The sequence below is a fragment of the Epinephelus fuscoguttatus genome, linkage group LG9 (genome assembly GCF_011397635.1).
Source record: "Epinephelus fuscoguttatus linkage group LG9, E.fuscoguttatus.final_Chr_v1".
In the NCBI taxonomy this organism is placed as follows: Eukaryota; Metazoa; Chordata; class Actinopteri; order Perciformes; family Serranidae; genus Epinephelus; species Epinephelus fuscoguttatus.
This window is the reverse complement of record NC_064760.1, coordinates 6,677,188-6,705,103: the sequence shown is the minus strand read 5'-3', so window position 1 is coordinate 6,705,103 and position 27,916 is coordinate 6,677,188. Positions and strand designations below refer to the sequence as shown.

The 27,916-nt window shown below is 41.5% G+C and overlaps 1 protein-coding gene across 2 annotated transcripts; it reads right to left on the bottom strand.

Moving 5' to 3' along the window:
- Window positions 1-48: 48 nt before the first annotated feature.
- On the bottom strand, window positions 49-27,916 carry slc49a3 (solute carrier family 49 member 3). Of its 2 annotated transcripts, XM_049586522.1 has the most exons (10): window positions 27,469-27,916; window positions 17,438-17,596; window positions 16,603-16,819; window positions 16,021-16,097; window positions 14,518-14,655; window positions 11,955-12,071; window positions 11,564-11,716; window positions 5,979-6,136; window positions 5,611-5,714; window positions 49-3,039 (listed from the first exon to the last, which is right to left on the bottom strand). In XM_049586522.1, exons 1-10 carry the CDS (start codon window positions 27,628-27,630, stop codon window positions 2,867-2,869), a joined length of 1,458 nt encoding a protein of 485 aa, XP_049442479.1. In that variant the 5' UTR covers window positions 27,631-27,916; the 3' UTR covers window positions 49-2,866. The 2 variants fall into 2 exon arrangements, with proteins under 2 accessions (XP_049442479.1, XP_049442480.1); XM_049586523.1 differs by lacking the exon at window positions 14,518-14,655.

The window sequence follows — 27,916 nt, the reverse complement described above, 5'->3', positions numbered from 1 at the left end:
TAAGTCAAGTTGACAGTGTAAATGTTGTTTTAAAGAATGTCCCATGACAAGAGGTGACATTTTATTGACATTTTAAGGCATTAAAACAGAAAACAGAAACTCATTATTGCAGTCTTGGCCTTTACAAACAGTGCAGTGAGAGGAAACAAGTGCTTGTGTTCACATGTTTCGTTCACATGATTACATCTGAACACAGGAGGTGAAGTCACACACGTCCTCCTATTAAAGATTTACTTAACACATTACCTCTTTGGAAAATACAAAACATCGTATTATTGGTCTTTACTAGTGGAAGATGTTACAAAAAGACATTCAGTACAAAGTTAAACATGTCATCTGTCAGAATCAGTGTTCAATTTGCTCCCTTAATTGCACAAAACCCAAAACCGTCTAGAAAACTAAAAGTGTTTTACGTCTGCAGTCCTGAAGATGGAAGCTTTTTTATTTTAAAACACAATTTAAAGTGGTTAAAAGCTGTTTTTTGGGGGTATCACAACACTGTGACAGACACTTCAGTGAACACAGTGATATCCTGTTTGTTTACTGTTGAACAAAACGTGTCAGTGAGCGGATAAACAAAACAGTCTGGTTTCACTTTACTCAGGTCTGAAATCCATACATTTAGTTTCATAAATAACCTGCAGAAAACTGATTTTATTCAGTGTCAGTGAAGCTCTTCCAGTGGTTTAATAGTGTCAGATCAGATGTGTCGATGATGATGCGTTGAGTTATTCTGAGCAGCTCTGTTCTGAGTCTGACGGCAGAAAGTGTTTAGAAACATAAGCAGTAAACTGAAATTAGGTTTTTGTCGCCGGTCCCTGAAAGTCAAACAGAGTCCGCAGTTTGTCTGTGCACAGCGGCAGAAAATAGACAAGAACATAACGCAGCAACGAAACCTGCTGTGCTTTAAGTAGCTCACGAGTTCAGTGACTGAGAGAAATTCTGCAACAAAACACAGAAGTCTGTGTGATGAGGAAACATCAGGGATGAACCCTCAGTGACAGTTTGTGAGAATATACAGGTACAAATTTTTCCTGTAACAGAAACTGTGCCTTGTTCCAGAGCAGGTTCAGTCATGAGCTGCATCTTGTTTTGGGTTTGTCTTTGCTTTCTCAATCAGAGCGAGACTTTGTTAAAAATGATCTCGTCCAGCTGATGAAGGAATCACGTCTCCCTGGAAGTAGATCACTGCCACTTGTTATAGCCCTGTCCCAAAGTAAATTATTTTGGTGTATGATTTACGCTCCTTTTCTGGCTTCTATATTCAACAGCTACAGATATTAAAACAAAACTATTTGGTTAACTGAGTGTAGCTGCTAGAAAGGAAAGAAATGGCTTCATGTAAACAGAATATTCTGTTTTGATATTCCGAGTTAGACCTTTATGCAAATTCAACATGTTACGATTAAGAAACACCAGATATGTCAGTATTATTCAGGTTTTAGGAGCACGATTAGACGTGTGCGGCACATATGTTTCAGTTAAAGTTTTTACACGCCGCCTCTTTGCTGGGCCGTGGTAGAGATGCATACCTACAAGAAAATGCCACATTTAAGCTCACAAGGAAAAACACACCGACTTTTAAACATCATGAAGACTTAGATATTGACAGATTTTTGGATGTGCTGAAATATGGCATCACCGACCTTTTCAAGAAGGTGGCTGCAGGAATGACAGAGTGAGACTGTGTTCACATGGTCCAACATGTCCGCCACCACTGAGAAACGTTTCCATTACATCTCTTTGACGTGATATATGGCTTATTGGATCAGTGGCTTCCAACTGGTGGGTCGTGGTCCATTCTGGATGGACCGCAAGTGACTCGGGAATGGGTTAAGTTTGTAAAAAACACACTTTATTTTGAAGTCCAGTGACTTTCTGGCACTGTACTTTTATTCTGAAGTGCCGTTTCCTGCTGCAGAGTGAGTGACTAACAGACAGCTACTAACAGAGACAGCAAACTAGCGCGACGACACGGCCAAACGCAAGACTGAGGAGAAATCTGGACCCTGTGGCTGGACCAGTTGGGAACCAGTGTGTTGCTGAATATCAGTGGGATATTCACTCGAATTAGCCATGTCAACAGCTGCGTACGAATGTTGTCTTTTACAGAATAAGGGCAAAAAACAGAATGATTTTTGTATGTTAGCACAATCATTTTTGAAATCTCTCTATCAGAAAAATATCACCTCCTCCACGAGGCTACAGGATGCTACACTTGGGGAAAACTGGGAGATGTGGAAATGTGTATTTCCCTGAAACACCCTGCTTTTGTTTGCCTTCTTATTATCTTTTAATTACTAAGTTCATCTGAAATTAAAAAACACCCCATGTTCTATGCTGTTAACTGATCCCATGTAAAAGGTGTTGATGTTTTAGCTCATCTCAACACCCAGTGAGAATCCAAAAATCAGTTAAATACACATGATCAGTGGATTTCTTTGACTAAGTGGCTCTAAAATAATCATTTAAACTTAATTTCCTTCCTACAAAGTACAAAATACTTTTTTGTGTAAAAGTATAAAATGTATTTTTCATTTAAGTGATGGAATGATGAAGAATATCTGCTGAGTTTACTGCTGCAGATATGCTGTTTTAATGTTCAGAGGATTTAATTCACCTGTAAGTATCAACAGAATCTGTTTTTGTAACTCAGCGTACAAAGACAAGTTTGGCACCAGTGTCGTACCAAAGAATCAACAAGAACATGTTGATTAAAAACAAAAAAAACTTTCACCTCTGAATCTGAGGTGACAAAACCAAAACCAAACTACTTTCCTTCTGTGTTTTGCACCCAACAAACTGCAGGAGGCATCACTCCCATAATTCCCTCTGTCTCTCCCTCGTCATGAGTCTCTCAGCAGGTTCACGTCTCCACACTCGGATCGTGCTCCACATGGTTGGTCGTCCAGACATCGCACGGTTTGTTCCTGTAGGTGGCCTGCTCCTCGGCCTCCAGTCGTCTGTAGCGTGTGTTGAAGAAGATGAGGAAGCAGCAGGTGAAGAAACTGCACAGTCCCGCCATCACCAGCATCGGCACTGAGGGCGACAAACGCTCAGGTTAAAGAACAACTCTAGCTCACAGGAACTAAACAGAACAAGGTGTTTGAGAGTGAGGTTCGGGTCCAGGAGAACATGTGGTTCCTGCAGGACGACAGAGCAGCATATAAACAGAGGAACTCCTTTAGTGGGTATAGACAGGAACTGGCGAAGGGCTCTGCCATCAGTCACCCACATCAGTCACTTCCTGGCCAGTGAATGAGCTTGGAGGCTGGATTTTAATTAAATGCACGAGCAGAATTCAAACTACTCCTCCGTGTGTGTGAGACTGTTGATGCAGAAGTGTTTTTAAATAGTGAGGCTTTAGTGAAAATGCATGTGCTTGTACAGCACTGATCATATGACGACAGGTAAATGAGACTTAGATTGTTCTGCACGAGTTGTGTGAGACTTTTTAAAAGGATGTTTTGGGTTAGGGTTATTATGGTTATTAAAGGATAACTTGGGTATTTTTCAACCTGGGCTCTATTTCCCCATGTGTATGTGTGCGTATGATTCATAGGTACAACTCGTTCTAAAGTTGGTTCAGTATTGAGGGAGGCGGATGCAGCCGGGAGCCGCGAGGTAGATATGGGGGCAAATGCGTCCTGTATAAGTTTGTGGATTAAAAGTGCTTTTTTTCACCACTGACTGGTTCAGATCGCCAGTGCTATCTCTGTAAATAGCATACTAAGCGTTTCCCTTACCCTTCACTTCCTCCCGGCTGTGTGATGTCATATCACGAGAGCTTTGCTTGTTGCCGGAAGAAAACAGAGGAGCCATGCTGAGCGCCGCACAGAGTGGCGCTGGTTGTCCCGGAGTACAGCTGAGAGTTTTACTGCATCAGTATCATGGCTGCATATTTTCCTGATTTCGAGAATGAAGATGAGCCCTTTTATTACGATGGCCGCCCGTACTTATTTGAGCCTGAGTATACAGACGAGGAGCTCCTACAAATTGAAGAGCACACGAGGATGGAGAGAGAGAGGGCCAACGAGCAGACGAGGGTGAAGCAGCGCCTGCACGAACACAAATCTCTGAGGACAGGTGGTGCTCCTGTGGTTGCTGTGACTCCATGCCCACAGAGGAAGAATGTCTGTGTTGCAAAGAGTGGGACCTGCTGCCCAGTATTCATGGTCTCGATGTGTCCTGGGATGATACAGAAACTACCAAATGCTGTGTAACTACGTTCGAGGATTTCCCCTCTCTGATCAACAGGGCAGTGCTGGATACCTTTTTTCATGTGCCCAAAATAAATTGGAGGAGGCGGCCAAAACCACAGGAACCAAATGGTCAACTATCCATCAAGTATGTATAACTAATATGTCTTTATGCATGTAATACTGATACCTAGAATTGTTGTTTTCTTCCGGCAACAAGCAAAGCTCTCGCGAGATGACGTCACACACAGCCGGGAGGAAGTGAAGGGTCAGGGAAACGTTTAGTATGCTATTTACAGAGATAGCACTGGCGATTTGAACCAGTCAGTGGCGAAAAAAAGCACTTTTAATGCGCAAACTTATACAGGACGCATTTGCCCCCATATCTACCTCGCGGCTGCCGGCTGCATCCGCCTCCCTCAATACTGAACCAACTTTAAAACGAGTTGTACCTATGAATCATACGCACACATACACATGGGGAAATAGGGCCCAGGTTGAAAAATACCGAAGTTATCCTTTAACCTTTTGAAACCTGAGCAAATTGGCTTTCTTTCTTTTAAAAACACTGGAACAAGGCAGTGAGCAATGAAAGAAGAAATTAATCAAAAACATTTGCAAGAAATTAGTGAAAAGAGAAAATAAAAACAAGTGTAAAAAAAAAAAAAAAAGTTAAAAACAAATAAACAAGGAAATGACCTGATAAGAGTGCTTAAAAATTATAATAATTCTGTTACATAAATTTAAAATGGAATAATAATAATAATCATCATCATCATAAACAAAGTTTTTCCCTAGTTTTTTTTTTTTTTTTTTTTAAATCATCTTTTTTTTCTTTGCAATTTGTGGGACAATTCTTACCAAGCTGCTCATCACCTTCTTTCCCATGTTTTTGAAATAAATTGCACCAATTTGCTCAGAGTTCAAAGGTTTAAATACTTGTGAAAGGCATCTGAAAGCAGCACAAGAGGAGTGATGTTGCTCCAGGTTTCAAAGGGTTAATTAAATACTGTCAGTGTTTCTACTTCACTGCATCTTGCAGTTATTCTGATTTTTTAAACCACATTTATATACCTTTGCATTAAATGTGTAAGGATGAAAAAGAGGTTAAAAAAAAAAAAAATCAACCAAAAGCTTAGTGGCAACATCAGAGTTACAATTACTGAGAGTCAAAAGACAGGCGACATTCAGATATGAAAAACTGCTCGACAATCAAATCACTACTAAGTAAATGTACACAAGTAGAGTTTCTGTTTTCTACATTTAGAGGCACTAACTACAAAGTTTCACCTCAAAATATTTGGTATTTTACTGACTCAAAACTCTCTGGATACAACACTGTACATGCACTATACGCTCGGTACAACGCCTCTGTGAGACGCTCACAGTGGTGTAGTGTCATGTGACCTACCCTTCCAGCTCAGGATGGCGTCCCCGCAGGTTGACAGAGGAGCTTCTGTGAGCCGGGTGGTTAAAAGCTGGAGGATGACGATGTAGAGAACAGACTGAACCTGTCTGAGAAGATCACAAACAAACAGTCGTCATTAATACGGAGTTCACATAAAGCACAAAGATGACGTCCAGAAACTGATCAGTGAGTTTCTCCAATATAATTTGAGACTAAATCTGAGGCTGAAACCTTTCACCCTGCGGTTAATGATTTCTTTGAGCAATAGCAGAGATCTGTGGGAAACATCTGGGTGTGTTTAAACTCTTCATTATCTTTATCTTAACAATCCATTATCCTGTATACAGTGTGTTGTGCTCAGTCAGTAGTACCCTGATACAAAGATGAGTCCGGCTGATGTGGCCTCTCCCACAGGATACGAACACTCCACAGACAGCTCCATGGACACCGGGTAGATGGAGAACCCAAAGAAGCCAAACAAGGAGCAGACGGCGGCCACAGCAGCTTTCTGATTCGGTATCAGAGACACCTGAGAGGACGAGAGCAGCTCTGGTTATCAGAATGTCAACAGGGCAGAAAGAACATAAATCAACGTTGCATTCATTTTTCCTGATGTGTTTTGTTAAGAGCGGTGTCTCTGTGAACCTTTTCTAACTTTCACATAAATGTATAAATATACATCAGAGATACCAGAACATGACATCACCGCTTTGAATTTATAAAAAGCAACTCTTGAGTCCGCGTCCGGGACGAAAATCACATTGCTCCTCCTCAATCTGAGGTTCAACTATCAACTGGACCCTCTTCTCCAGCACCCTGGAGTAGACCTTACCGGGCAGGCTGAGGAGTGTGATCCCCCTGTAGTTGGAACACACCCTCTGGTCCCCTTTCTTGAAAATGGGGACCACCACCCCGGTCTGCCACTCCAGAGGCACTGCCCCCGATGTCCACGCAATGTTGCAGAGGTGTGTCAGCCAGGACAGCCCTACAACATCCAGAGCCTTGAAATATCCAGGACGAATCTCATCCACCCCCGGGGCTCCGCCGCCTCGGAGTTGTTTCACTACCTCAGCAACTTCTGCCCCAGAAATTGGACGACCCGCCCCCGAGACCCCCGTCTCTGCTTCCTAACTGGAATACGTGTTGGTGGGATTGAGGAGCTCCTCAAAGTATTCCTTCCACTGCCCGACAATGTCCCCAGTTGACGTCAGTAGCTCCCCGCCCCCACTGTAAACAGTGTGAGCAAGTTGCCGCCTTCCCCCCGAGGCACTGGACGGTTTGCCAGAACCTTCTGTAACCGAGGATCGGACCGCCAAGGCTCCCGCCTTGGTCTGCTGCCCAATCCACAATGCACCGAACCTTTCTGGATCCCTCTGCGGGTGGTGGGCCTGCAGGGGGACGAGCCCATGTAGCCAGTTCGGGCTGGGCCCGGCCGGACCCCATGGGCGAAGGCCCGACCGCCAGGCGCTCACCCACGGGCCCCAACCCCAGGCCTGGCTCCAGGGCGGGGCCCCGGTAACCCTCCGGGCCGGGTACATGTGTCCTTGTTTGTATCCATCAAGAAGGCGCAGCCAAGTGGTGGAGGGTGTCAGGTTTGGTGACGGGAGGATCTCGTCCCTGCTTTTTGCGGATGACGTGGTCCTCCTAGCTCCGTCGAACAGTGACCTCTGCTGGGATGAGAATCAGCACCTCCAAGTCTGAGGCCATGGTCCTCAACCGGAAAAGGGTGGACTGCCCACTCCAGGTCAGGGGGGAGGTCCTGCCTCAGGTGGAGGAGTTTAAGTACCTCGGGATCTTGTTCACGAGTGAGGGTGGGATGGAGCAGGAGATTGACAGACGGATTGGGGCGGCGTCAGCAGTGATGCAGGCGCTTAACCGGTCCGTTGTGGTGAAGAGGGAGCTTAGCCAGAAAGCGAAGCTCTCGATTTACCGGTCAATCTACGTTCCAACCCTCACCTATGGTCACGAGCTCTGGGTAGTGACCGAAAGAATGAGATCGCGAGTACCAGCGGCCGAAATGAGTTTCCTCCGCGGGGTGGCTGGGCTCAGCCTTAGAGATAGGGTGAGGAGCTCAGACATCCGGGAGGGACTCGGAGTAGAGCCGTTGCTCCTCCACATCGAGAGGAGCCAGTTGAGGTGGTTCAGGCATCTGGCAAGGATGCCTTCCGGACGCCTCCCTTGGGAGGTGTTTTGGGCGTGTCCAACCGGGAGGAGACCTCGGGGCCGCCCCAGAACACGCTGGAGGGATTACATCACCCGGCTGGCCTGGGAACGCCTCGAGTCTAACAAAGATTCATATCTGTATTTTCAGGCTGAGTGTCGCTACACTATATATATATATATATATATATATATATATATATATATATATATATATATATCTTATTCTCTTCAAGTGAAGTTTAAATGTCAGAATCACTTTTATAAACACAGACTGATCAAAATAAAATGCAAAGACAGGGATATGTTCCCCTGTTTGAAAATAAACAGCTGCACAACATGTTAATGAAAAATGATATAAAATAAATATCAGGGCTGTACATTAATGTTTTTGCACACAGCACTGGAGATACAGAGGTTTAAAGGTTTACAGCACAGGACACTGAACTATAGAAGTTTTGGAACAATTAAAAGTTGTTGTGAGGGAGTTAAAAAGTTGTTTTCCATCAGTCGGCCTTTCAGATGAATCTAGTGCTGGAAAATGATTTAAATCTTTTTATTTATTTAGGCTGTTAATCTTATTTCTGCACAGAGCATCAACAGAGAGGCCGTGGGAGGGAAGGAGACACTTTGTCCTTGTTATATACGTCTTGTATAAGAAACGTCTGTGTTGCTGCTGCATTTTTTTTTATTTATTTATTTTTTTTTTTTAAAAACACATCCGTCACCTGCATCCAGGCGCTGTCTCAGTGTCACAAGATAGACTTCAACTACCAAGAAGAACGGCGACGCTCTGTGACCCACCTCACACAAATTGGCAAACAAATGCTCACCTGACACAATCAAGCAGCGCTGTACTGCATGTGCGCTACTGCGGTATCTTCATTCATCTCACAGACTGATTTAGCATAGCGTGTGCAGCATACTGACCGACGTCACACTGTAGACTAATGAACAGACAGATTAAACAGAGGAGCAGCTCTGTGTCTCTCTGAGTGTTGATGGAGAAACTGTGAGTGTGAGGAGGAGAGATGCACACTGGTATGCCTTATGTAACATAACTTGAAGCTAAATTGATATAAAACGTGTTTCCTAAATCTACATCTTGCTTGAAAATATATCAATGTATCGTACAGGTACAGTGATTGATGAGAATCTGAACCACGACCTCAATACATCTGCAATCTGTAAAAAGGGCCTGCAGAGACTTTACTTTATGCGCAGACTGAATACTTTTAATGTGGACAAGACACTGATGGTTTTATTTTATATATCTTTTATCGAATCCATTTTAACTTTTGGTATTATTTCTTGGTATGGAAACCTTTCAGTACAGAACAAAAACTGTCTGTCTGACATAGTTAAAGTAGCCAGCAGAATAAGTGGCACACAGCAGCTCTGTCTGGCAGATCTCTATAACAGGCAAGTTCTGCGGAAGGCACGGTCAATCTTAGCCAGCCCTGACCATCCACTCTTGGAAGAATTTGTTGTTCTTCCTTCTGGGCGGAGATATAGGTGACCCAGAGTTAAAAGCAACATTTTCAAATTTTCCTTTGTCCCTAGTGTAATAAAGGTGCTTAACTTGCACTAATTCTTGATTTGACTGCACCGCTTTGCAGCACTTAATTAGGGGCCAGTACTTGTTGTTACTATTTTTATTCACTTTATTCTTACTCTTGGTTGTTTTCATTGTAGCAGTGATTGTTGTGATTGTCTCATGTCCTCTTATGTCATGTTGTATCTGTTTTTGCCCACTACTGCGAATCAAATTTCCCCTCGAGGGACAATAAAGGTCTGAACTGAACTACATAGTTGTTATATCGCTCGGCCCTAATTTAAATCTGTTGCTTTAAGTTTAAAGTAGGAGCTGTAAAATGTCCAGCCGTCCCGTTAAATAAACAGGGTATAATAACTTGTGAATTCACACAAATGGTAATTTTCTGCCAGCATTCCTTTCTTGCCTCATTTGCAGCAGCAGCACTGTTGCTTTTTGCAGAAATATTTTTTTTATATTCTTCAAAGCCTGAAGTCTGCACGTGTAATTGGTCCATTATGTGCCACAGTAGAGTCAAGACGAACCAAACTTCCCCTTTTCTGTGAACCTGAACCTGAAGAGGAAAGCTTAACAGAGTGAGTTAATAACCAACATGGTGGTGCCCGTTAAAACCTGCCGTTGTTGAACCTGCTTCTTAGGCAGTTTTATTCCCCTGAATCCTGAGCTCTGTGTATGAAGACAATGACAACATATATCTCCCCTCACCACTGAACCTAGATGATGTGATGGCACATTTAAATATCCACATAGATTCTTGATATATAAGTTGATCAATAAATCCAGAGCTTGTGGAAGGTAAAAACAGAGAAAGTTTTCTATGTTTCCGGTGTCCTCTGTGTGACCTCGTATAGTGCTTTTATCTATACTGGACTTTATTGAGCTGCTGCATTTGCATCAAAGTAAAATATAGTAACTGTCACATCACACTGATGAACAAAGCCATTAGACTTTAAAGTGTTTGCACATCAAACACTGCAACTGTTCACATTCTGTTTGTTTGTTTGTACATCATCAACTCGTGACAGACGTGCAAAGTAAATACAGTGTAAACTTCTGCCAGTAAATGACAGCCTCTGAGCTGCATCTACACACACTGATCCACCTGAGAGTTTGCTTTGCCTCAGAGGTGTGTGTATTCTGAATGTTTATTTCTGTACATTTAGTTATCAGAGGTAAAGTTTTAAAGCCATATTATGAAGGTAATGTGACAGCTTAAGTTACTTTCAACGAAGAAACTTTGCAAATAAAACCTACTTACTATTTAAATGAATGAGTAAATTAACTGAACTGTCAGAGTCTTTTCTCCTCTTCACTCTCCTTTAAATTAACTAGAAATACAAACCAGGGTGTCTACAGGTATCAGACACTTGGATTGAATGCTTTTTAGTCTTTTTTTTTTTAGATATGTTTAACCAAAATTATGACTGATTTTTGGACAAATCGTCTTTTTCCTATTAAAAAATTGCAGGTAAGAATATTTACAAGTAGTATTTAAAGATTTGTAACATCAGAAATGTGGACTTTAAGGCACAAGACCTTAAAATATTTTGGGAAAAATAAATTAAAAGATGGATAAATTAAATTTGAGGTTCAACATTAACTTTTTCTCCCACTTGCCCAGTCAGGAAAGTCGATCAAAAATCTACTTGCCCTGAAGTCAGTTTTCACTTGCCCCTATATAAATTGTTTTATTTATTAGCGGTTATCAAATAACAACAGACTTGCGTAAATTTTTCACATCTAATCTCTGTTGCGAAGCCTTGCTCTCAAGCTTGCGGCAAACTACACAACACACAGTCAGGAGTTTAGCACACATCCTCTAACGCCATTAAACTTAACTCCTGTTTCCAGGATAAGTGAAACGCTCGCTTGCACCTCAGCTCATAAACTTTGTCTTTACCTATTTTCTTACGAGTGCCTGATCAGCACCAGACTTGTGCAACTCTCAACTGAGATGAAAAGAAAGCAGGAGGGCTCACTCCTTAGCTATCAGCTTCTGTTTGTACCACCTGCCCAATCAGGTGGCCCAACATGGAAGTTTACTTTTCTGCAATTCTTATTATTGAACCCTGAAATCAGACAAAAGGTTTGTGGCAATTAAAAACATCACAAATACAAATTTAAGGCTATTTAATGACTTTTAAGGCCTGATATTTATATAATTGAAAAGACTTTTTAAGGACCTGCAGACCCCCTGTAAATAGGTGTGGAGTTAAAACAACTCCTTTCTTGTGTTCTCACCACTGAGAAGGCGATGCACGACAGAGCAGTGAAGCTCATGTTGATCTTTGTGGCTTCGATGAAGTTCTTGGTCTTGTCGATGTAGAGGCCGAGAGCAGCAGCACCCACGATGCCAAACACAATGAAGAGAGCGCCACAAATGCCGGCAAAGTCCTGCAGCAATGAGATTTTATAGGTTTAGGTTTCTCCTCTTTCCTTTTGTTCCGTCAGTTACTTAAAACATTTTAATACTGTCAATATTTGTGCCTTTATAAAGCAAATAGTCAAATTATTTCTTCATCCATTATCGCTCCTCCCAGTTTCCCCACTAATATAGCCTACTGACAAACAATTAATCCCTGTGTGGTGCTCTCAGACTGTAAACTATGCATTATCCTCCCGGTGTACTCACATTGGTGTATCCTTGCACACACAGGATCTGCTCCAGCAGCGTGGAGAAGCAGGTGAAGACAGCGATGCCCGAACCGAAGCACACCAGCAGGATGAGGTAGGCTTTGTTCTTTAGTAACTACAGACGAGACAGACACAAGGATTTGTAAGAGAAACCTCACAGGAAAATTAAGTCTCTGCAGCAACAGCATTCAACATGGAACCAAAATAACAGTGTGTACAGAGAACATAAAGTGAGCTGAAAATAAACGAATGAAGTGATAAAACAGAATGAAAAAAATAACGTAGACTGTAGGGCTGCACCCTTATAGTTGAAGAAGAGTCTTGATCAACGAAGTTTGTTGGTCAAACGCTAATAAATGTCATGCTAATAAATATGAGGAGACACCACTTGTTGCTGCGCGATGACAGTAGGACTACGAGAAAACTATCTGACGAAGTTGACAAGAGATGGGAGCTCACTGCAAGTCTTGAGACCAGCAAAAAAACTAAAAATCCAAGCTGCTGTGCTGGACCTATGTTTGTCTGTCATGAGCTCGTCATTCTTCGACTAAGAGAAACAAGACGAAGCGTACATGACGGTGTCAGATCTGGCTGAGAGTTTCTCTCTAGCGAAAGATGTTCAGAGAGGATCGTGACAACAGTACAGTATTTAGCAACTGTTTTAGACGTTACTACGTTAGTGTTACAAGCTCATAAGATTCTGTGTTGAAACAAATGAATGAATTACTTTATTTCGAACCAAAATTAAAAAAAAAAAATAAAAAAAATACTAAAAACCAAACAAGACAAAGATAACAGTGTCCGAAAAGGAGTAGGTAGTAATAAAACTTAGGTCTCTACTACTTTCCATACATTTGTTCCTTTATCACATATTATTTCAACAAATTCCCAAATTTATTTACAACTAATATACAACTATCCTCACTGAGTGCTACAAAACAAAGAAATCAATAGAATAATCTGTTTCTTTGCAGGTTGTCCTGACACACACTCAATATTACGGAAGATTATTGAATTCACTTGACAAATAAAAAAGCCCTGTTTTTCGGAGTAATTTATTTATTTTTCTGTTTTTCTGAGTAATTTTTTCCCGTTTTCGGGGTATTTTTTTCTGTTTTTTGTGGTCATTTTTTTTTCTGAATGAGGAGACGAGATACTTCAAAATCTCGCGAGAAATCTTACGTAGGCACCTGCAAGTGACTGGTGCCTACGTAAATTCGACAAACTAATGATAACACCATCTATATGATTTAAAGACAAGAGTATCTCCCAGTGTCTCAAACCAAAAACAAAGTAAAACTGGATTAAACTAAACAAGTGGGTCATGTTTGCTTCCATTATATCGAGCTCTCAAGAAAGGAATGAAAGCGTCTGTTGTTCTATTGCTCTTTTAACTCAGAAAAAAATACTCAGAAAAACAGAAAAAAAATACCGAAAAAAAATAAATACCACCAAAAAGAGAAACAAAATTAAAGTGAAAAACAGACAAAAAATTACCACGAAAAACAGAAAAATAAAAAACTTACTATGAAAAACAGAAAAAATTACTCAAGTTGTCAAGTGAATGCAATACGCTTCCGTAGTCCTGACACACTCAGAATAACCACCACTTTTGCTTTTAACATGGTTGTAAACAGGTGGCTCGCTTTGTGCGTGCACATTCAAAATTTGGTTTTGTATTTCTCTGTGATGTTGCACAGTGTTACCAATTTTACTTATAACATTCTCTCTCAGCCGCGTAACTTCAACCATTTTCCAATTCCCCCAAAAAATATATTACAATAATTAAATTTATATCATAAATATTTTTAAGTTCTTTGTTGTTGTTTTGCACAATTTAAAAAACACAAAAAAAGCAAAGAAAAATGAATAATGAACTACAGTGCAGGGAGAGGCAAACAACCCAGAGGGCTCATTCGAAGCTTCCACCTAAAAACATTTTCACAAAGTTATTAAGAACTCAAAAGTACAGAAAGACAAAGAACAATACATTAAACTATACAAGTGATAACAAACTACAGATGGCAAAATATGTTTGATTGTAATGACAAAAAACAGCAATAATAGCATCAATTTAAGAGCAGAAAACGTGAGTATGTGATGTGTAAGTCGATGTTAGTGTAATTAGGTGTGCATGTGTGTGTGTGCAACGACCAGTATCAAAGCACACGAGAAGCCCTTTTACCACCGTCATCAACTCAAGGTAACTCACCTGCAACTTGCTGGAAAAGTGTGTGCATGCTCAGTCGGTTTTCCCCGGACCAAAAAAAATGTTAAATATGATGGTTGAGACAACGAAGATTCCTGTGATTCATCAAAGCTAAATCAAGTTGGTCTATAAAAACTGATGCATGTTTCCAGACAGTTTGGGCACCGTTCCCTTTCGCTTTGTTTAATTAAACCCTGATCATCTGACCACCCCCACCCTGTAGACCCTCTATTTGGCGCCGATTAACTTGGCAAGTACAGTGTTATAAAATGTGCCTGACGCAGATTAAAGTGTGATTCTGAGTTGGTGGTTTCATCTGCACGCTTGTCTTTTCAGCCTCCTGTGTCCTCACCAATCTGATCCCCTGTATGAACGGCTCAGAGCCGGAGGACTCGGCGCTGGCTGACGGCGGCGTGGGGGGTGAGCTGCTCCGTATCCCCACTGTTGCTAGGAAACAGATGAAGCATGCCGGGATCGCATAGGCAAGCAGCTAGAGGAGGGATGAAACACACATAATGCGATGATAAATGGGTGTTAGCACCTGAAATCAAAGGCCATTTATCATCATTAGCAGGTGAGGTGCCACAGAGCCACACAGTTCAGCTGTTGCAGTTCTCTGTATTAGCAGCTGCAATCCCACAATGCCCCTGGGGGAGCCCTCTGATTCTAGGCCAACTGGTGTCTTTTGTTTAAGATAATTTTGACAGTGTTGCCATTACTGGATAGTTCACAGCAGCCAGGGACAGAAAACATTAGAGAGAGGGGGGTTAAACACCACAAAAGGCCTTCAGTAAGTTTCAACTGTTATGTGCCATAAACCACTCACCATCCAGGACACCTTGTTTAATAATGAGGTCATCTGTATCTAAAAATGTGCTGCATTTGCTCAACTTTTTGTTTTGCATTCAGAACTTTTTGCATTGATTCTTTGTCAGTATCAGGGCAGAAAAACATGGTGCCAACCTCAGACTGAATACAGCTCCGTCTACATGTGAACAGATTTTTGAAAACTTATTTTCCTCTATGTCGGACACACGCAGAATTTATGTACTAAAATGGAGATTTTTGAAAACAGCTTCTCAGGTGCAGCTTTTTCACAACTCTGGCTACTTTGTGTACGTGTGGACATGTAAAGCAGAGTGTTTGGGAAACAATGACGTCATCTCCTCAGTTTAAAAAAGCTCATTCTTGCTTTGTTTAATAAGCACGCACAAGAAACAGTAATGTAAGACTACCCGTTCATTTACATTTTGTCAGCAATGCCAAGTCTAATGACTACTTGCGTAATTTTCAAATCGGGCACGAATAAAACAATTTGCGTGAGTGAATTACATGTAAAGTCAATGTAAAGACGTAATTAGATGCAAATTCCTGCTGGGTGGCACAACGAACGCGAAACACATGATTAAGTGGCACGAATTAAGCAAGTTGCGCAATTTTGTGTCATACAATTATTGGCGAAGATTTAAAAGTCTGAACTTTAGCGACCAATTCACACTACGATAGCCGATCGGCATGAAAGATGATTGATAGTCTATGAAAAGTGTCATGAGATAACATCTGTAGTGACATGGCGCTCTATGTAAAGTTGACTTGACCAGTGAAGTCGCCCCCTGCTGGCCATTAGAAAGAATGCAGGCACTTCCACACGTCTTAACTATTCAGACCCAGAAGCTGAGTACAGTTCTTTTATTCAGTCTGTGGTTTATCAGCACCTGTTTGCTGAAAACAAAAAGCAAAGTCCTGCCATGAATGACACTACACCATGCTGTAAATGTCATGGCATCACAACACTGAGCCTGAAACCTGACCAGACTCCTCATCAGTGGATTTGAAGTCTGTTAGTTCAGCTCACCAGGTCGGGGATTTGTGCAGATGTTTTAACCACCATGGGAGAGATGATGTTAGCCAGCAGGATGCCCAGGGGGTTGGCTGAGGAGGGAAAAGAGAAGCATGACTGAGGGTTATTCTGGTTTTTGTCATGTGTTAAGAATCAATGCAGACGTATTGCACTTTCTGTTCCCTGTTCCAGTTGTCCCAGTTTTTATCTTCACACACTGGCTTTGACTTCGAATATAAGAAAACAGTATCTTCAAGAAACAACTAATACTACTTTTATCTATCAGTATAAAAAAATACAGTTAAAATAAATTGTTTCACAGTGGTTATTTATCCCAGGACACATCCTTCATTTTTCTGCTGACATGCAGAAATGCAGGTGCTTCCCCGCACGTTACAGCACGTGCTGAAAATGAATCACTTCCTACTTAGTTACACAGAGCACAAACCAAAGCCAACATGGTGGCTCCATTACAATACATAACACAAGCTAATGTTATTAGCGCAAGCCTCCCACCCTGTGTCTCTCTTTTTATATTACGTAGACTGACATGCTATGTTTGCATTGGTAACTCCTGACAAACAGTAAGTCACTCACACATAGAGGCGATCATGTTAGCTGTGGCGCGCTGGTGGTCAGGGAACCAGAGAGCTGCCAGCTTGGTGGGGGTGAAGATGATGAAGGGCTGAGCGAGGGCACCAAGGGTCTGACCCAATATCGCAAAATGGTACTTGATTTCATAGCCCCCCTCCGCAGGTGTCCCGAAGAAGCGCAGCAGGGCTCCGAACATGTTCAGCCAGGCTCCTAAAATCAGCTGCAGAGTGAGGAGGGCACAAGGTCATCATGTTGAAACAGAGTCAAGAAGTCATCTGCACTCTATCCCTCCATTTTTGGTACTAAGAGCTCACTCTAATGTTTCTGCACCGTGCCTCTCAGAGATTGACCGTCAATCAAAAGCGTTCTTTCTCCTTAGACTTTCTTTTGATGAGGTTTAAGTTTCTTGAGACGGTGCTCTTGTCTTGGATGAGGATCAGTAATGTTTGACTCTATTTACAGCATTTCCTTCATAAAACCTCTCGTTCAGCTTTTATTTCTAGTTTTGTTTCCGTTTCAGTCTGTTTTCTCTCTGCAACCTTCTGAGGCCTTTCAGCAGACACTGATAACTATTAATATCTTTTGCTCCTGGACCTGGAGTGTTTCTTTCCTCCACACTTCCTCCACACTTCTAAAATCATTCATCACTTGGTTGCAGCTTTGTGCTGTCGTCATAAACAAACCCCAGCCCAGACCCTGATGTTTGAATTGGAGATCTCAAAGTAAAAAACAAAAAACAGTAAGGAACTAATTTCCTGCAACTCGCAGGTCCATTATCAACCACAACAGCTGTATCCTACAATACAAATAACACAGGAACCCCAGGTGATGTGCGTACCGTGGAGCGTAGCCCGACAGAGTCCAGCATCCACGTGGTCCCAAGGCTGAAGGGTATGGCCACCACCATGTAGATCAGTGACAACCAGTTGATTTTCTCCAGACTGACCTTCAGAAACTGGGCAGACTGGTCTGCTACTGGTGCAAAGGTCAGCCATATCTAGGAAGACACATGGAGATATATTAGAAAATAAGGTCTGTGTCTCTTAAAAACAAGTGTTAGCTATTGTTACAATACGATTGCTCAAACTAATTTGTGAAAATATGAAACACTGCTGTGTTAATCTTCAGTCCTGTGTGAAAATATTCAAGATTGTAACTGTAACTTGATGACTGGATCAGTTCAGCATATGCACAGTATGATTTAAGTCCGTTTTAGAAATGTTGCTAATTTCTGCCATAAGCAAATTTTCTCAAACAAACACATTTGTTTTGTGCATGTAAACACCACCAACATAAATCTTATAAATGGGGTCAAGAACACTGAAATGGGACCAGTGCCTATACATTAACTCAGTATTTAAAAAAGGTCAAAGCATTCTTATACACTATTCTGCTTGTAAAACAGCAACAAAAGATTATTTAAGGTAGGATGAAGGCTGCAGGACTGACACACAGGATGACTGAATTATTCTGACCTGTGAACTGAACACTGAGACCACAAAAGGCAGCACCAGTCCAGTTCTCTGCTCTGTGGACAATGAAGAAAACCTAATGTATGCAGCCCAGTTAACATAAGCTGGTCAGCTGATCTGGGCACACAATGCCAGTCCTGTCTCCTGCAGGGTGACACGCTTGGAATTTTACATTTTCACACATTCCTCCTTTTCTTATTCTTCAGACCTGTTTATTGTTTGCAGAGGGAAGGGCTGACCCTCAAGAAGATCAGGTTTTCGGATTATTTAGTGATGCTTCACACACCTCTGGTCTGCTTTAACAAAAGTTGAATGCATCTTGGCTCACAGCTTCACCATAGAGTTTCATTAGGAAACCATCATCTAGTTTCCACTCGTGGAGTTTCATATTGTACTGAAACTACAATGCTTCATACAGATGCAGACACCTTTAATAATACAAACTGTTTATCGTCAAAGGAGATACATTCAAGTTACTTTAATTCACATGGACAAAACATATACACTAATATTTATTTTGCCATGACATTTCCAGGGGGGTGGGTTTATCCTTGACTTTGTTTAATGAGCTATATGGTTATTTTTTTAGAGTTAAAGATACTGTTCCAGAGGAGAAAAGTAATTACAATGGAAGGTGGGGCTGGATATTGTCAGTACAAGTGTAAACACAATACTCAGGTTTCAGTACTGAACACACTAAAACACATTGTTTTCTGATTTTTCAATACCTCATATCGAGGAAGATATATTTCACGACAGTTTTTTTCCCCTATTCTTCCAGGCATGTCCACAGTCCAGAAAAAGTTAAAAATTAAAAAAAAAAAAAAAAAAAAAAGTCCAAAATAAAAATTATGCCAAACCTCTCAAACACATCAGTGTCTTGACAGAAAGCAATCATAACTTTAACTGAATAACATACTGTCTAAAACTATTTACTACTCTGTATTTAAAGGCCCTGTTACACCAAGGCAACAGTCAACCGTCGATTAATGTTAGGCCGTCAGTAAGCGCCTGTTTCCCTAGTTGGTGTGGTGTGTCTGGCACTGTTGCCCCTCGTCAGCCCCTGTTGGCTTCTTTTTTTTTTTTTTTTTTTTTTTTTTTTTTTTGGCTGATTCAGCATTTTGAATTCGCATCTGTGAAATCGGAGCCTGATGGTGAATAAATTCACTCCGATTGGCGGTTCAGCTCAGTGTACGAGAAAAAAAAAATTAAAGTGAGGAAAGTAAACAAAAAGCTAAAGTCAAGAGGGAGTGAGACCCAAACATCTGGGGGATCCCCGGCCAGATGAGATATACAGTATAACCCCTCCAGCATGTTCTGGGTCTGTCCCGGGGCTTCCTACTAGTGGGATGCGCCCGGAACACCTTTAACAGGAGACGCCCAGGAGGATTCTGATCAGATACCCAAACAGACCCCTTCGACGTGAACGAGCAGCGGCTCTACTCCGAGCTCTCTCCAGATGTCTGAGCTCCTCACCGTATCTCTAAGGCTGAGCCCAGACACCCCACAGAGGGTCATAGATGGACCAGTAAATCGAAAGCTTTGCCTTCTGGCTCACCTCCCTCTCTGCCACGGCGGTCCGATACAGCGCCCATATCACTTAGGGCTGGGCGATTTTATTTTTCTCGCGGATTAATCAGCATCTGTGACAGCAGAGCCTGACAGTGAATAAAATCCCTCCGATTGTCAGTTCAGCTCAGTGCACGAGAAGAGAAACGGAAGTGAGGAAAGTAAACAAACAGCTTAAGTAAAGACAAAACAAACTTGTTACATAAAGGTCAGGTTATTTTTCTTTAGCCACTGAGCTCTTCAGGAGAAACTTTTCATGATGGTTTGTGTTATTGTTCACTGGTGCACAGTAAACATGCTCTGTTCTTTCAACATTGGATTGTGTTGTTGATGCGCAACTGGCTAACTAGCGTCAAGACGGTCTTTTGGTTTCCCTTTTTCAATAATAATAATAATAATAATAATTACAGATGACCACTGTCACCTGGCTTGGAGCGTTATTTTCTCTCACACAGACACATAATGCACGTGCTGGTTGGCCATTGGCTGTAGTCTTTGCGGTGTGTTCATGTGCTCCATTTTTTTCACTGAGACATGGTGACGAGAGACGACACAGCCAGGGGCCTTCATCACTGCTAGTTCTCTAAAATCAGTTTAGTGTGTCTAGGCCACAATTTAGTTGGTGCCTAAAATGTATTGGTGTTCGATACCAAATTCTGATGGGAAGTAGATTAAATGCAATTTCTTCACCTCAAGAGTGTTATTTTAATTTCTCTTAAATAAAAAAAAATCTGGTGTTTCATGTTCTGCATACAGTTTTTTTAAGTCATTCTTTTGTTTAACATTAGCATATAATGTAAGTATGATATGGCTCTCGAAATTCATCCTGAATCAATCTGTAATCCAACAATCAATGACTCACCACAGGTCTTTGTAAATCCCACTCTGAACCCTCAGCAGGGCTGCTAATGTCAGACTGATTGATGTCTAACTAGCTCATCAGCTGTTGTTTGCCACATCATGAATGACTCTCAGCCAGCTGAGCATCTTTTGTGAGTGGGAACACCAGCCCCGAGGAAACAATAGTTTCCATAGAGAGGACGAGTCCCGCGGGAGCTGGAAATAGGTGAGGGAGGGCTCAGTTTGCATGACTGAGACGGGCACACTTGCCTCCAGGCACGCTCTGCTTTTCAATGACAACGTCCCTGGGGAATTATATCAAGTTCCACCAAACAGAAGGAGGCACCAAATGTCATCTACCGGCACTGACAGCCACATCTGCTGTTTAACTCCTGAAACAGCTTTAAAAATTTCGCATATCTCAAAGAAGGACAACAAGCTGTCAATTAAAAATTAATTAAAGTCACAGCTACTGTTTCCTTATGTGTAAAATGTGGTAACACAGGTTTGTGTAGAAAGAGAAAAAGAGATCTTAAAGTAAAGACGTCCCATAGATTTAAATTCAGAATTTTATTCATGATATGTTGTGTTTCTGTATGAATCATATGTTGGGCTGGGGCCTAATGTCAGGTATGACTCAATTTTGTGATTATTAATGAGCCACTTACTCAAGTACTGTGATTCAGTACAATTTTTACAATTTGTACAAGTTTTTTTAAACAAAACAAAACCAAAAAAACATTTGCTTGCTTTGAGAATTTGATGCTTCTCTTTGTCGCACATGACAATAAAATACAAAGCTCCAGATTTTTGGACTGTTGTTGAGATTAAAACATGCCATTTAAAGATGCCTTGGGCTGTGGGAGATTATACAGGGCCTGTTTCACTATTCTTTATTTATTTTATTGAAAAAATAAAATATTAATTGAGAAAAAATTAAAAGTACTTAAAAATAATTAATTCGCAGCCCTATTTTCTCCCCACTGGTTTTTTTTTCCTTCCCATTTGTTTGTTTGCTTTTTTGTTGTTGCCTTGGCAGAAATGGGCTTCCGTACAATAAACTTAAGTTAGCGTTATCTTATGTTTTGGGTTATTTTCTACCATAAAACATTTTGGGGGCAAGCAAACATTACTGCACACTGACCAAAGACATCAACTTTTGTATCGGCCATAAAATCCCAGTTACTCGAACTTTCTGGAGAACATTATCTGCCTTTAACTAAACTTTGTTTTTAGCTATCAGATCACCAACAACAGAGAACTCACCGTGACATTGGAGCAGTTTGTAACAGCGTATTTTTACACTGTGGTGCCAATTGTACGCTACAACAGTTGGTTGATTAAATCGATTGGCTGAATGTCAGAAAATTGACAACTCCAAATAATCTAAAGTCTTTTCATTTTATAGTCTTTTATTTATTTCTTTAAGCCAAAAAAACCAAACATTTGCTGGTTTCATGCTTCTCAAATGTAAAAACTCGATGCTTCTTTGTCATACATGAAAATAAACCAAAAAGCTTTGGATTTTTTGGTAAAATATACCATTTAAAAGATGTCACCCTGGGCTGAGGGAAATTATACAGGGCCTGTGTTTCGGATTTACTCGCGACCATGTTAACTGGCAATTTTCAGCCGAATGCGTCTGTGGTTGTCGTAGTGACAACAGCTGTTTTCAACCAGGAAGAGAACATGTAGCTGTCCTCTGCAATGCCTCTTTGTTCAGTGTTTCATTACAGTGTCAAACCAGAACATACTTGAGTCGTCTGTTGAGTTTTGTTTGAGGAAACGCGTGACGTACGATTACCCACTCGTGTTTTGTACCTCATCTGAATTCTTGCCAGTAATAAAACTTCGCAATAAATTTTTAGTCTTTGAAGTCTGTTTGAATCTACATGTGTTACATACAACATTCAGCCTTTTCTAGCTCAACACATGAATGTTTTGTCGGAGATTCGAACTCACTCCATGGTGGGAAAAGATGCAAGAAACCAACGCGTTATCCACTACACTAAGATCACCTCACGACTCTTGTGATAGCTGTTACGGCTGTGTATGTGTTCTTTGCTGCTGTCCCTTTTCCCTCCCTTGTAGATCTGCCCAGGTGTGCTGCATCACCTAACGAGGTGCAGCGCACCTGGCATGGAGGAGGAGCTTAGGAGCTCCTGTGCCAGCAGCAGAGGAGAGAGGTTCTGGTGCTTAAGGGTGGGGCTTAACAATCGCTTACGTATTTCCCTCTGTTTAGACACACAGCCAGTTCAGCCTCATACACAGGTAGTCAGATCAACTCTATGGTATTGTGTTGCCTATAGGTGACATACGAAGATTTTACACCCATGTGACTGTGTGACTGTTGACCATCTCATGCAAAAACTATGAGCATTAACAGGAGGCTGTTGTTGGTGTGATCAATTAAGGACAAATGAGGTGCTAAATGGCTGAGCCCTGTAGCCAAGCTTGTGTCCAACTAGCCTGATTACACCATTTTAGGGAAACCTATATAAAAGGTTGTGCAAAACTTACAGTGTAGGAAGTGAGGAGAAATGTTTTGAGACAAATGGACTGACAAAGCACCAGCAGTACACTACCGCTTCTACCTTTGTGCTCAAGGGTAAGTAATGTTATATACACACACCAAACAAAATAAGTAGCCTACATTTGTTCTTTTATGTTAACATTAAATTGAGTTTTCTTTTGACATAATTAAAACATTTGTGTAATGGTTGACTATTTCACAAAGTGGGCAGAGGCCTAAATTCTGAAGAGTAAGTCTGCAGAGGAGGCCACCAATTGTATTCTTGATTTTGTATACAAATTTGGTGCACCTCAGAGACTGCTTACAGACCAAGGGACAGAGTTCAAAAACCAGGTAGAACACTCAGAAATATTATGTCTTGGCAAGACATATTGTGAATGCTGATTTTTTTCTTTTTTTATTATTTTAATTTTATTTATTTTTTCTGCAAAAGGAATTTAAGGTGAATGCCAGACTCTGCCAGGCCCTTGGCATTCAGCGATGCTTTTGTGCACCATATCACCTGCAGACTAATGGGTTGGTAAGTCACATGGGTTGGCAGGTATCACACACTGACACATTAATGGTATAGACTTAAGTAGTGACATACCCTAACACTATTTTCAGGTCTCTCAACAAACTGGGGAGGAAACCCCCCAAAAATTGGATCAATACCTACAAGCAACTATGTTTGGTCTTAGAACCAAGAAACAATTTACAACACAGTACAGTCCTTATCATTTAATGTTTGGCAGGGAAGCAAGATACTCATCTGAGGTGCCCACGGAGTATGAGCTAAGTGGCTGTTTGTCTTGGCGTCGAGGGGTTGGGTCACGTTTGGTAAATAGCTCAAAACATAACACTTTGCATTTTTGTACTTAGGTGACAGAAGACAGAAGAGCACCTCATAGAAAACGAGGAGGTTTGTGAGGGACTTCTGCATCAAACTGCGGTATACAAAAAAGTCACACAAAATGTAAAAAAAAGTCAGGACAAAATCAGAAAGAGAAACCTTGAAAAGGGATTGGAGGACAACTTCCAAGTTGGGGAGGTTGTGCTAAAAAAAAACAAAGGGCAGAACAACGCAAAGGAGGAAAGGAGGAGAGTGATATGCTCGGACCCTTTACGATAACCACCATTAAAAAAGGGAAAAATGGTCTCCCTACAAAGTGCAAAATCAAAAACAGTGGCCAATGTGGACCAGCTTGTCCACTTCAAAGAGCCAGAGGACAGAATCCCAGCAAAGCTACAAAAAGTTAGCAACTCTCCTCTGGCTCACCCCCTGCTACAACCACCATCCAGCCCCTCCACGCCTCCGCATGCCATCAGCTCCCCTGGACCCTTGCCAGCCACATTTCAAGGCACCAGCCAACCCATCCATAGTAATGGTATGTCATATTTTGTAATGTAAACTTAAGTTTAATCATGCTATACAGGCCTATTCTTTTAAATAATTGAGATGTTCTGAATTTACAGTTGTCCAAGACATATGGACTTCACAAAAAGCGGAGGTCCTATGATCCAAAATGGGGCCGTATAAACTATTTACTGCAGATTTGCAGAGCCTGGCACCTGAAAGAGCGTTAGAGAGCGAGGTAATTGGGGATTGTACGCTGCTTCAGATTTTTCATGTTTGATATGCAAGCTAATTTGATTTTATATTTCTGTATTTTTTCTTCTTCTTTGTGTAGATCATAAATGCCTACCTTCTCTGGGGAACAAAGAAGGTCCCAAATCAAAGAATACGTGTCTTTGATTCATTCGAAATAACTGGAATATGGAATGGTGCATCAAGGGGAATAAGAACGGTTAGGATAATAATTACTTTCAAAGTTACTTGCAGCTCGATGTGACACGTTAATAGGGGCCGTCTGCAAGGACAGACATTAGACTCTTGTAGTAAGTGCACTTTAATCAATGCTATTCATTCAACTATATTTACTGGGAATCATTTACATTAAAGTATGCTGTCTGTAACAGGCCATGTACCCAAAGGACAGACGGGCCCTATTTGTAGATCCTTTCGGAGCCACACAGAATCAGCTAAACATTGTAGGGATGCAACAAGGTAACTTCAGGATTTATTCTCATGTGTTTCATTTCTTAAAAATAGGACAAAACAGTTGCTGATGTGCTTGTAACAACATTAACTAAATATTCTGAATTCTTTTCTTTAGGGTTTTCATGTGGGGAAAAAAACATGGGCCTAAACGTATCCAGATGGTCCTGTACAACAATCCCACATCCCCGTCAACAAGATTCCACATCCTGTGGAATGCTGGTCTACAAAGTAAGATTGTGTACCCTAGTAAGCATTTAATAATTCTTGCAAAAACAACACTGCCCTGTATTTTAAGGTTGCAGAGTTGCTGCTTGAAGGCAGCAGCATTGAAATCAATGTAAACCAGGACAGCATTAACGTCATGCGGATGGAAATGGCCAGGAGGCTGATGGATGATTCTGGTAATTAATAGACAACCTCACAGACCTGTGCAGAATCTGTGGGGGGAAAAAAGAGACTGGAGACAGGGACACCTCAGAGGCACCTGTGGATCAATGGGTAGGAAGCCTTTAAAGTTGTCTACATTGAGAGTTCATTAAAAGGAAAATCAAAGATCTAATTTATCTTCTGTCTTTCAGACTGAGTGCACAACGTGCTCTCGTTGGTTCCACTGGATGTGTGTGGGGCAAAGCCACATATCATTTTTTTTTTTTTTCCCCATGTCCAGTCTGTTCACCACCCACCTAAATTCAATTTGATTGTCCCTGTCTCACCTTACACTGGAGCAGGGCTACCATCACTGCCCAGGTCAACTCCAGCTGGACATCAGCTCCCTCATCAAAACAGCATGATGGGCTGTACCCTGCCATCATATTCCAGTCGGGATTGCTATTCCAAGAGAATAGGATTTTGTTTGCCCATTATTTTTACATGAGTTGTGTGTGCAATTATTTTCTCTGTCACTTCTTTGTGTAAGTGGCATTCTCTTTTCCCCATGAGGATGTCGTGTTTTACAGTGAAGATGTCAGAAGACACAAATTTGATTTTTGGACTGAACTGAATAAAATTAACTTGACTGACTGGAGCTGTGTTCTTGACTGACTTGTAAGCAGTGGTGGGACCTTAATTTGATGCAGTTTTGGTCTGCAATACTTAAACTAATTTTGAGGAATTTGCAAACCATGTATTTGTAGGGAGTACACTTTTGGTTACATTACATTGGAGCAACACAATACCACTTGCGCAAAAAATTGGCGTTCCTTATATTTTCGAGCTTGCTCGCGAAGGCAGCACGAGATCTACTTTTCAGCGACTGCGCATCCATTGCACGTCAAGCCACGTAGCTCAGATCGCACCAGACCGGATACGGAACGCACACAGCATCCGGTAAATTCCAAAATACAACACATTGCACGGACTACGGATTGTAAACTCAGTTTTTTAAAAATCACGTCACATCCTGTCACACAAGTTGTCAGTCAGTGCAAGGGTTCGAGGAAAGATGCATGAGGAGAAACTCATGGTTGAAGTGGAAAACCATAGCATTTTGTATGACACCACACATCCTTTCTACAAGGATACAAACCGAAAGGAGATGTGGTGTGAAATTGCAGGAGTTTTGGGAGTGAGTGGTGCTTTTTATCGCGTGATATTACAATTCCCACGTGAGCTTGTGGCCCTGCTATGTGGTGCGGGCGCTGTCGGTCGCTCCAGATCCGCGGCACTGCAGACGGAGTATGTGGAAATTGTGGGTAACACACACAGATTCAGACAGACTCCAGAGACGAAAAATGTTATTGCGAAGTTTTATTACTGATGAAAAGTCAAAAGGAAAAGCAACTTGCACCCTTCCTGCTGTCAACAAATCCCATCACAACAGATGAGGTACAAAATGAGTGGGTAATGTACATTATGCGTTTCCTCAAACAAAACTCCAGACGACTCAGGTATGTTCTGTTTTGACACTGTAATGAAACATTGAACAAAGAGGCATTGGCGAGGACAGCTAAGTGTTATCTTCCTGGTTGAAAACAGCTGTTGTCACTACAACAACCACAGACGCATTCGGCTGAAAGTCCCAGTTAACATGGTCGCGAGTAAATCCGAAACACCTGTTATATTATTTTCTACCATTTAATTGACAAAACGATTAAATCAAGAAAAACTGGGCAGATGAATCATAATGAATGTAATCTTTAATTGCACTCCTTTTACCATCACTGTTTGCGTTGATGTTGTCTTGGCAGCAATGGGCTTCCGTACCATAGATTTAGAGTTTTGACGTTATGTTCTTTTGGGAGGGTCTTTTTTCAATCATAAAACATTTTTGAGGACAAGCAAACGTCACTGCACACTGACCCAAATATCAACCTTTGTATCGGGCATGAAAACCCTGTTACAGGAACTTTCTGGAGCCCACACTGCCTTTAACTTTACTGTTGTTGAGAGCTGTCAGACACACAGACAGGACTCACCGTGGCGTTGGAGCAGTTCAACAGACACAGCACCAACAGAACAAACCACCTCCTCTTGTACAGTTTAAAGGACAGAAGTTTCCTCAGCTCAGTGTTTGGTGTCCTGGGAACATCAGAGGGAACAGTCTGAACCTCGGTGGACGCTTCGTTATCATACTCCATTATAGTCCTCACGGTGTTGACAAGTTTACCGGCTAAGCTAATGACAGCGGCTAGCAGCGTTAGCTAACACTGTACACATAGACGAGGCATTGTAAAGTTTATGTTGGCGGTTATTAAGTCGGTAAAAACATTGAAAAAAAAAGTTTTAAATCCTTTAGAATAGAAGCTGTTATTCCATTGTTGTCCTGCGATGGATTATTAGGTCATTAAATCTCATTAATGGACGCCGGAAAAGCAGTTTGACGGCTGGAGAAGTCGAAGACAAACACCGCCTCACGATTCATCA

Coding starts and splice junctions, on each gene's coding strand:
- slc49a3 (XM_049586522.1), bottom strand. CDS start 27,630: ATGGAGTATGATAACGAAGCGTCCACCGAGGTTCAGACTGTTCCCTCT. Junction 6,137..11,563: donor CGTGCATCGCCTTCTCAGTG/GTGAGAACACAA, acceptor TCGTCCTCTCAG/GTGTCTCTGATACCGAATCA. Junction 5,715..5,978: donor GGACTCATCTTTGTATCAGG/GTACTACTGACT, acceptor TGATCTTCTCAG/ACAGGTTCAGTCTGTTCTCT.